The sequence below is a fragment of the Amia ocellicauda genome, chromosome 1 (assembly GCF_036373705.1).
Source record: "Amia ocellicauda isolate fAmiCal2 chromosome 1, fAmiCal2.hap1, whole genome shotgun sequence".
Classification (NCBI taxonomy): domain Eukaryota; kingdom Metazoa; phylum Chordata; class Actinopteri; order Amiiformes; family Amiidae; genus Amia; species Amia ocellicauda.
The window spans coordinates 50,461,133-50,472,023 of record NC_089850.1 but is presented as its reverse complement, the minus strand read 5'-3'; the positions used below and the strand labels follow the sequence as shown (position 1 = coordinate 50,472,023).

The following is a 10,891-nucleotide window of genomic DNA, read 5'->3' as shown; positions in this document are numbered from 1 at the left end:
ATTATTAGATTCGGGTTTTCATTCCTATAGTCACAATCAGCTAATTTTTAAATATATTTATATATAAATAAAATAGTAACGCGAGTCACGTGGTGCACACATTCTTATCTATTTCCTGATTTACATTTTTGTGTTAAGCTTCATACAAATATTTCCAGCAACATTAAACTATTACATGTTATCTTAACCCCACATAAGTACAATAATCAGAGTGATTCACGTCTTTAACATTTTTGGTCGAAAAAAAATACAAAAGTGACAACTGCCTCCCATGTTTGTTTGTGGCACCGTGACTTTCACACCACGCATGCGCACTGTCAGGGGGAAGCTGTGCGGAATTGCTACATACTTACCACTGGAAAGACACATAGAAACCTACAATTCAATTATTGGTACAATCAATTAAAATCGGGGCGGGAGAGACTACTAGGGAAGCGTAGCTCAAAAACGGGAAGATCCTCAATGCGTGATTGAATCAAGACACCCAAAAAGAAAAGGGAGAAAAAAAAAGTAATATTTCCAGAGAAGAGTGCAGGGATGAGCTTCTTTAGTTTTGGCCAAAGTGCAGACATTGATATAGTGCTCAACGATGCAGAAACGAGAAAGAAAGTGGAGCACAAGACCGAAGACGGGAAGAAGGACAAGTATTTTCTTTTCTACGATGGCGAGACGGTTTCCGGCAAAGTCAACGTCACCCTGAAGAACCCGGGGAAGAGACTTGAGCACCAGGGCATCAAGATCGAGTTTATTGGGCAGATCGGTGAGTCTCACACAGGCCGGCCCCTGTCTAGCAGCTGACAGGTCGGGCACGCATTGCTAGTAACATGTTTATTGCAGTAGGGCCACATATAGCCTATACAATTGCAATACAACATTAGCCATAGTCTAAATTGCATTACATATAGTTTATACAATTGCAATGCAACATTTACCCTGGGCTAGATGGCATTACATATGCCATATACAATTGCAGTGCAACACTTACCATAGGCTACATGGCATTTCATATAGACTATACAATTGCAATACAACACGTACCCTGGTCTATATAGCATTTGTTGTCTTGCTTTTTATGCAGGGGAGGTGGGGATTTAAACATGCTTGTAAAGAATGTTAAACTACATTGATGTTATGCACTGTCGCTCACTGAATATAAATACATGAACACAAAATACTTCATATGGCACTAACATGAACAACCACTGAAAAATCCATCTTGCATGACATTAGTCAGGTGACCCATCAACTACATTCTCCTTTTTTATGTGGACGAATTAAATGTTTGCGTTAATAACTGCTCAACTTTTAACGTGCACACTCCAAGATGTGTTGCTATCATACATTTCTCTTTGCTGAACGAAGAACAAAGCTTTTATTTTGTCAAAAAGGTTCAGCAGCCTTTCATCATGTTTAGCATGTCACCACCTGATAAATCAGTGCACCTTTTTATTTTTTTATTCTTAGAGTAGTTGCTAATAATTTACACTTCCAAATAACTGTTTATTTCCGAGTTCTTCTTCTGAGAGGTCATGCAACCTGTAACTGCAGGTTTAACCAATTCCCCATGCAGCTGATGCACCTGCAGGCCCTTCACTGCCTGTCACCTGATGTAGGCTAAACCTTGCCCTGTAAATCACAGATGAGCCATATTAGTGGAATTGGTGAATTTTAAATCACCCAGAGTGTTACCGATCATTAACCACTAACGATACAAAGAACAGATAAACAAACCAACATCTTCATCTTGAAATATTTCAAGCCGTGCTGCTCACTTTGCAAATGGATTGTTAGTTTGTATGCATTTCTACCAGGCAGACACACAATGCATTTTATTTATGTATTTATTATTATTGAAGCAATGAAGAGTTAGTGGCAGGAGTGAATATTTAATAGGATTTTTAGAAAGTCCTGTAAGTGTTCCATTCATTTTGATAAAGTACATTATAGTACATTATGCAATCGTCTTGTATGCATTGTACAATCAAAGATCATCAGAGAAGCAGAGATTGGGCCAGTGCCTTTCGTTGAATTCCAATTCCACTACAATTCAATCTATTCCAGTTCTGTAACTACATTATTTTTTTCAATCCCACCTCCAGAATTGAAGTGGAATTGGACTTACCAACTCTGCTGGTGGCATAGATCATATTGCACATTGCACATTATATATAGGCCTATACAGTTCGATATGTGTTTATCTGTTCATTTATACTGGAGCAATGTAGATAAAGTACCTTGCTCAAAGGTACAATAGCAGTGACCCCCACCTGGGATTGAACCCATGGCCCTCAGCTCAGGAGCTCAGGAGCTCAGAGCCCTGACCAATACTCCACACTGCTGCCCTTAAAAGTGAGAAACCTGATTAGTCTCGTTCTGAAACTGAAACCAACCCAATCTTTCCCACATTAGCTCCTCAAAGCCCCAAACTGTAGTGTCTGAAAACGTACCACAATCTCTGTTCTGACCTAATTTCCTTACTACAGATGGTTTCCCTGGAGATGTATGTGATGTTAAACATAAAATACTGCTCCTATTACATTTAATAATACTAATAATAAATAATAATAATACAAACTTTCATCTGATTTGTATTTATTATTATTGCGCTGGGTTATTTAACCAGGTTTCTGTCAGATCAGCCCTATCAATTATAATCACCTACAGTCAGTGACAGGACAGCACTGTTGGAATGTCCTTTACAATCACATACAATTGGAAAGGTTGCAAATTCACAATGGAAACCTTAATCCTGTGACATTTAAGGCTACATGGTCATAATAGATGGTTGAACCAAGGTCCTAGTATAAGTGATTCTACAAAACTAGTTGTGAATGCATATGTAGGCCTGTTTGGATAAAAGGGTCTGCTAAAAGAAAATTAATTTTCTAGGTTTGGGGGTTGTTGTTTGAATGGTTGTTATGCAAAGATACAATTATATGTGTATAACAGATCCCTGTCTGTGTTTCCACAGAGCTGTACTACGACAGAGGAAACCACCATGAGTTTGTGTCTCTTGTGAAGGACCTGGCGCGCCCCGGGGAGCTCACACAGTCCCAGACATTCGACTTTGAGTTCACACACGTGGAGAAGCCCTACGAGTCCTACACAGGCCAGAACGTCAAGCTACGGTAAGAGAAGAGTGCCAAAAAACAGCACTTGGTGGCTGGTGAGATTCGCTAGGTTGCATTACAAGGGAAAATAGACGTGGCCGGTATCTTAAGACTTTTAAGCTTGGGCAACCCCGATACCTCAAATGCACTGTTGTCATGCATCTGTTAGACTTTTTTTTTTTTCCTTCTCCCCCTCTCTCTCTCTCAGCTCCAAGCAGAATACATTAGTCTATTTCAAGATGGGTTACTGTTTAATGAGTTATTTTTTGTGTTACAATTCCCAAGCTGTTCATTCTGTGGACATGGGGGTTGGCTCTGGTCGATACTCCGATCACAGGTGTGTGATTTAGCAACCAGCAGGCGGCTTTAAAGGTCCCGTATTAACTCACAGTTGGGTGTAAGAAACATGCCCTACTGGATACTGACGTCTCCTCAACGTGCTCACAATTGATCAAAGCCGCCTCCTGTCCAGCTTTCTCAATTCTACTGTACTGTGGAAATATTTCCTCACCTTAACCTTGGGCTGTACGGCCTAGTACAATTACTTAACCATTTTATTTTTATTTTAACTCAACTCTCCTTAGTGCCTGCCGTCGAGAGGTCAGCAAAAGAATAAGTCCTATCTGCCATTTGCCCATTTTGCATACGGCCTCTCAGAAGGCGACAAAAAAAAAAAAAAGACACCTGCAGACAGTGCTGATTCACTTGAAAGCAGTCAGAGGATTCTGTGAACGATTTCTCATTCATTTTGCCTGTGCGAAAATAACGCCTTAGCAGGAACACGGACGACCTTTCTCGCTGCATCCTGCGCTCAGAATGTGCTGCTTTAACGCATGGATTAGCCTTTGCTTTGAACACTTTATATTGACAGGAGAGGGGATCTGTTCTTTCAAGGTGATTTTCCCCCTGGTCTTTCATGTCTCACTGTTCTTTAGAGTAAATCTTATTGAGTTAGTAATAGTGCTGTAATGGGTCTGATACTCTTCACTGTTCCCCCCCCTCGCTGTTTTGCTCAAACCAGTCAAAACCAGTTTGACAGTTAACTCTGTACTCTCATTCCTTAATCTTTTTTAAGACTGATCTGTAATTGTTTCCAATTTCTTTTGAAGGGGAGTGTTAACTAGGCTGTACTGGTTCAAGTTCTACACTTTGCTATCCATCCAAAGCACTCCATATCCCTGCAAAGTACTGCCATATCTTGAATGGCATTCTGCTGCACAATTTTTTCATACATCGCACTCTATCCTCTATTGTTGGTTATAAAGCTCAAGAGCATGTAACTCTGCACTGCATTACTGTTTATCATTCCTTGTTTATTTCATGTCCCCTTGGTCAAAAGCACCAGACACATCAAACAGTAACAGCAGTTTTTATACAACAACCAAATGAGTTGACAAATTTGACATGGAATTAACTGTTAGTTTTGTTTCTTTTGTTGAATTGTCTATAGCATAGGGGGGTGTATGTTATTTACTGTTATGGGGTTTCAATGTTTTTCATAAGTTCTTTGTGTGTTTCCTTTAGAACCTTTTTGTTTCTATCTATTTGTCTGTAACTATTAGTTTGTCTGTACCAATCTATCGTTTTTTGTCTGTGAGTTTTTGTCCGTTTGTGTCTGTTAGTTTTTGTATCTTTCTATCAGTCTTTTGTGGGTTGGGGGTCTTGCAGGTTATGTGGTTTGGTGGACAGGAGTATACTGTGTATTTGTATCCTGTATTTGTGGAATAAAGTTCAATTTAAAACCATCAAATGGTAACAATAGTAGCCTTTAGCCAGTACTCTGGAGGTCATGGTACCGTTCTCACCTGGTTGCATGTCGCTGGGCACCTCCTTCCCTGTAGGTACTTCCTTCGGGCGACAATCAGCCGGAGACTGAATGACATCAGCAAGGAAATGGACATCGTTGTGCACACGCTCAGTACCTACCCCGAGCTCAACTCCTCCATCAAGATGGAGGTGGGAATCGAGGACTGCCTGCACATTGAATTCGAGTACAACAAGTCAAAGTAAGTCTCTTCTTCCTGGAAGGGTGATATCCCAACAAAGATATACCTTATCTAGTAACTGAAAGCTTTACTTAGGTTAAATGTTTAGTTCTTGTACAAGACCTTTTTGGCCGTCTTCAGCATAAATCTAATTCTGAAGATGTCGAAGAATTTAGCTGCTTGTGTTAAAGGGATGCATGTAAAATATAGTATTTTTAAGTCAGAACTATTTGTCTTGAGCACCCATGTCCCACAGATGATCACAAACTGTTTAAAAAAAAAAAAAAACTTTGTTCAACATCAATGCTTAAATAAACATCTCAGGTACCACCTAAAAGATGTCATAGTGGGGAAGATTTATTTCCTGCTGGTGCGGATCAAGATCAAGCACATGGAGATTGATATCATCAAGCGCGAGACAACGGGCACGGGGCCCAACGTGTACCACGAGAACGACACCATAGCGAAGTACGAGATCATGGACGGAGCCCCCGTGAGAGGTAACCAAACTACCCAAAGATCCCCATTACAGATTTGACAACAGCAACAATTCTTGTAAAGTGGAACATTTTTACAGGCTTGTAAATAGGGGTAGGAGCAGTGGGCGTGGGTACTCAGGGTGGTGTCTGTTGGTGCCCTGTGCAGGAGAGTCCATCCCTATCAGGCTGTTCCTGGCTGGCTATGAGCTGACTCCCACCATGAGGGACATCAATAAGAAGTTCTCAGTGCGGTACTACCTCAACCTGGTCCTCATAGACGAGGAGGAGAGACGCTACTTCAAGCAGCAGGTAACATCATGGCCTGCCGGGGGAGGGAAGAGGAAAGAGGGAGAGAGTGTGTGTATATTGGGGATAACACAGATGTGTACTATAAGTTAGTATGTGTGTTAGTATAGTATCTGTACAGGAATACTGTAAATGTTGTAGGTTTGTGTGTAGGTGTGTCTATATTGTGTGTATATGTGTATAGTGTGTGTGTGTAAAACTGTGTATTAGACAGTGTATGCCACCGACCTCATCCAGCTGACTTGCACTATGATTGTGACATTTGGTCCTGGAATCTCAGGTTCATTTAAGTTTATTATTTTTTACCTAATTGGCATTAGATGCATCACCTGAGATGGAATAATGAGTTTCTGACTGTGTTCTGAGAAGTACAAGGTCCCTGCTCGGTGGCATTACAGTTAAAAGGTCAAGTCTGATGTTGCTTTATTTACATAAGACAGTAGCCCGGTCAGGTACCATGTGTCAGTCAGGTATCGATGTCAAAACATTTCAATATCTCATAAAGTGCTGTTTCTGGAAGACCCACTGTAATGTGTAAACTTTATACAGAAATTACACTTTTTCCAGGGCAGCCCATGTAGGACCCCAGTGTAAATTTAAAACCTAAACCTAAAAGGCAAATGTGCTAAACTCAATATCGGTAAATTGATTAATTGATGCTCTTTCACTTACATAAAGATGGGTGCCATACCTCAGGAATATTAGAAAAAACAGAATGGCAAAGTGAGGAAAACAAGCACAGGAAAATAAGACATGACCCAAAAGTAAGTTCTGACCGGGTTTGTGATGGGAATTCTGTTTGTTGTCTCCCTCCACAGGAGATTACCCTGTGGAGGAAAGGGGACATCGTGAGGAAGAGCATGTCACACCAGGCTGCCATCGCCTCCCAACGCTTCGAGGGTTCGGCCAGCAGTGAGAAGTCATTAGCCCAGGCCAAGGAGGAGGAGAACTAACTCCCGCCCCAGCGCCGGCACCAACCAGGCCCCATCCCGGACAGAGACTGTGTGTGTGAGTGATAGTGCCACTGTGAGAGTGAGTGTGTGTGTGTGCGTGTGAGTGAGTAAGTGTGTGTGTGTTTGTGTGTCTGCATGGGGTGGTGGGGGGGGGGGGCAGGGGATGTATACCCCACCCCACCATCCCAAAACTAACCATCAACACTGGCTAGGGAACCTTCTCTTTTAATTGCTATACATTTAACAAAGGGATCAGAGAAAGGGAGTATAGTTCAGGGAGATGATATGTACTTTGGAACCCCATTGGTTAATAAGAAGAGATGCGTATATATAAAATATGATAAGCTACATTTTGCTTGCATGTATAATATATGTAAAGAATGTCCTCACAGAGCCAGTAGTTCCTGACATTCCTGTCAGTAGATTAGCAACAACCATACAACTGTGCAATCCAGATGTATGACATTGTTTCAGCTGTTTTCTGTATGTCAGTGCTTCTACTATGAAGGAGGAGGGAGTGTGAACAGCTTTAGATAACCCTGGCTGTAGACACACTGTAGGTGAGCGTAGAAAGAGGTTTTACACTCAGAGAAAGAGGTGTCAACACTCTGCATTTGCCACTCGAGAACACTACTCGCCACCCCAGCATTTCATCTTTTAAAATGTATATCTATTGGATTGGAAGTACAGGTTAGGAGTTTTAAATCTTGCCTTCCTGAGATTTTGATGATTGCCAAATGTGAACAATCAATCAAAGTCTGATCCTCAAATTTACTGCCTCCTATAATGTAGGGTACCTGCTTACCCCCTTATTTAAATCATGAACCTATACGCAACACAATTTAATAAAAAAATGTTAAGTCACCTTATACAGCTCTGCTCCTGCTTCTGGGCACTTCCTTCCTCATTTGATTCCTTACAATGTTTACAGTTCACTCTGATTTCTCGTTGCCGTTGACAATACTATTCAGCTTTCTTAAAACAAAACAAAAGAGAAAAAAAAAGCAAAACTAGACTCAGGAACGGTAGAGTAGCTTTTGCCTTCAACTGCCAGACTTTACTGCTTCCCGGAGGGGAAAAAAATAAAAATAAATAAAACAAACATGACTGAGATTTCCTCTTTTGATATGAAAGGATACTGCACACAAAAGGGCTGGAAGCTACGAAAATAAACCATGCATGTATTTCCGTTAGCTCTCACAAAACACACACGCTGCTTCTCAGAGCGCATTGGCCTGCTTTATATCAATGTATCAATTTCACTGCATCCACGGTAAAGGACAGTAGCTCCGTCCAAGAACCACATCTAATATCGTAACCTCGTCTAGTTTAGTTTGGCTTGGGAAGCTTATGGGAAGACAGAGTTGCCTGCTCTGGGATGGAAAGGCAGAGCTGCACTTGTCCCCTTACTGTGTGTACAGTTGCAAATCAGACAGCATTTTGTTTGCACCTCCATTTGTGGCTCGCTTTTTTATTTGTTTCCAGGGAAATCGAAGGCTGAGGTTAAAGCTGAGACGCCAGCATGTTTGTATCTGGACATGTCCACTTCACCTTGAGTTGAAAAAATAGTTCGCGTCTGTGCAGTTTTTGAGGTTGGGAGTAGGCCGGCACTTTCTCTGAGCTATGAAGGCTGGTGCTCAAAATACGCAATGAAAGCAGTACATTTTGTATTTAGATGGCAGGAAGAGAAGAGAAATCGAGGTGCTGTGTGTGTGGAGTGGGATCATATCCACACCTCCCAGGATTTTTATTTTCATTAAATCCAGCATGAAGGCCCATATTTTAAGGCATTGTATTTGCACTAAGGGCTCCAAAGTACATTCTATCACCTTCTTGAATTTCTATAATTTTTTTAACATTAACCTTAAAAGAATTTGCTTGCAAGCAAAACAAAAAATCAACTATCTCCGTATTGTCAAGTGACATTTTTATAGTTAAAAAAAAAAGAAAAGGGGGAGAGACACCCAATACAGACTAGACTTGAGGCCTCGTAAGTACTGAATCTACTTTTCCAATTGTTTTATGTCAGAACGCTACTAGTTTCATTTTGGAGCAAACCATGAAACAGGCCCTGAACACCCAGTGCTGTTTGACTTACATGAATATTACCCAAATTACCTAAATCATATTAATAGTAATGTGTTAATGTTCAGTGTTAAAATAGAAATCACACAAGTAATATCTACGGCAGCAGGTGGCCTGTTTTGACTTTCATTAACAGTTTGCCTAAACAAAGCAGTGTTTAAAAAATAAAGGAAATTGACCAATGTAGTTGCAGAATCCCATATCCTTTGTTTAAACTCTGCCTTCCTTATAGTCCTTCCCACTATTCCCGTCTGTCTGCTGCAAAAGTAAGTCATTGTTTTAATAGAACATTAAAAGCCTGTAAGTTTCTTTCTTTGTAAGTCCTGTAACTTTTAATAATTGATTTTATTTTCTTTGTTTTGCATGTACATTATTTGAAGTTGATGAATCCAACACATCTTTAAGGGAACAATATGTTTGTTTGAAAGCTGTTATCTTAACATTGTGCCTATTAGTGTAAGCATCTGCCAAAAACCATGTTTTGAGTTTAATGCCTAAAGTAAGTTCATACTGTTTTTTGTTTGTTTGTTTTTTTGACCATTTTTGTTTTGTATGTTTCTGTATTTTTCAAGACCCGAGCATCATTCCTTCGGATTCTAGTATTTCTAAGGTCTCTGCCAATATACAAAAAGTAAAAGTTTGTTTGGGGTTTTATTTTTATTTTTTGTTTTTCAAATGCACTCAAATCCTCCTGAAGGACTGAAAATATCGAATGTGTTTGTGTGTGTGTAAGAAGTTAAATAGGAGAAATATACTAAATGAACATGACCTCGGTCCTCTCCTATTTCTGTCCCATTATGTTAGTTTGCTGTGAAATATAGCAGGGTTTGAGGGGGGAAGGCCTGGGACATACAGGCATGCTTTTATCCAGCTGTTAGCAATGGTACATAAAGATAAAGGGGAAAGGTCATATTGTACTGCTTCAAGACACACTCAAGGCCCCAACCTCCGCCATTCAGTGACCACTCCTGTGACGCCCCGTCACACAGTTCGAAACTACAGCTCAGCTTTCCTGCACACCTCCGCCTTTTCAGACACCATTTCCAGTCTGCAGAGACGAGGATTCACAGATTTCTGTCGTCTTCGTTGTCCGAACTGAAAGAGTTAAGGGACTCAGTGGCCACTGAGGCTAGTTACTGGTCTACAACACAAAAAGTGCTACTAAAGCCGCATGCCCCATTAGGCACGGGTTACCCTAGCTTTTAACCTCATGTTGCCTTTTGTTAAATTCCAATGATCTTCCAGAATGAGACCTAAGCTACAGCTACAATTGCCTAGTACACATTTGTGAAGCAACAGCATCTGCGCACTGCTTTACTGGTAACTGCACAGGACTTCAATTCATCGCTACTCTGTGGACAAATTGTATTACCCTGTAGTGTACTGTTGGTCAAATGGTAAACTGCAACAAACTGGAAAGAAGCTGTGAACTCAAGTATTACATATATACACGTTATGCTAGCCATCAGCAGGAAAAATAAAGTCTACATGTGCAGTTCTGTACTTTTCACTGAATCTTATCTGTAATGACTGATTCTCTTTGCAAGAGGTTGAGTTTCAATCTTTAACATTATCATTGTGCTAAAATGAAATAAATAACATGCTGGCATTAAAATTTCATTAGAGAGATAACATTCCTTTTACAATTACAGTATAATTACATAATATATATTTACAGAGTTGTAGGTATATATGATTACAAATAGATATTTAAAAATAAATTCATTATAATAGATGTAAGGTTGTAAGGTACTGCTAGCCTGTTTGTGAAAGGGAATTTGTACATTTTCAGCACAAAAAAAAAAGAGTATATGGTAATGCAAAGTATAGATGTTAATACAATATATAAGTACATTGTTTACTTGTTTATTAAATAGTTGTATTTTGCGTTTCTGTATTTTAAATTTGTTTTTAATCTTATTTCTCTGATTAAAAAAAAGAAAGAGCGATCTAAAAACCTTTTGTGGAGTCTA

At 40.0% G+C, this 10,891-nt stretch overlaps 1 protein-coding gene across 1 annotated transcript; it reads left to right on the top strand.

Annotated features, from left to right (window-relative positions):
- Positions 1 to 292: 292 nt before the first annotated feature.
- On the top strand, positions 293 to 10,538 carry LOC136752670 (vacuolar protein sorting-associated protein 26B-like). The gene is made up of 6 exons (XM_066708183.1): positions 293 to 760; positions 2,972 to 3,128; positions 4,952 to 5,116; positions 5,420 to 5,595; positions 5,741 to 5,883; positions 6,699 to 10,538. The coding sequence occupies exons 1-6, from the start codon at positions 538 to 540 to the stop codon at positions 6,831 to 6,833; spliced, it is 999 nt and encodes a 332-aa protein (XP_066564280.1). The 5' UTR covers positions 293 to 537; the 3' UTR covers positions 6,834 to 10,538.
- The last annotated feature ends 353 nt before the right edge of the window (positions 10,539 to 10,891 follow it).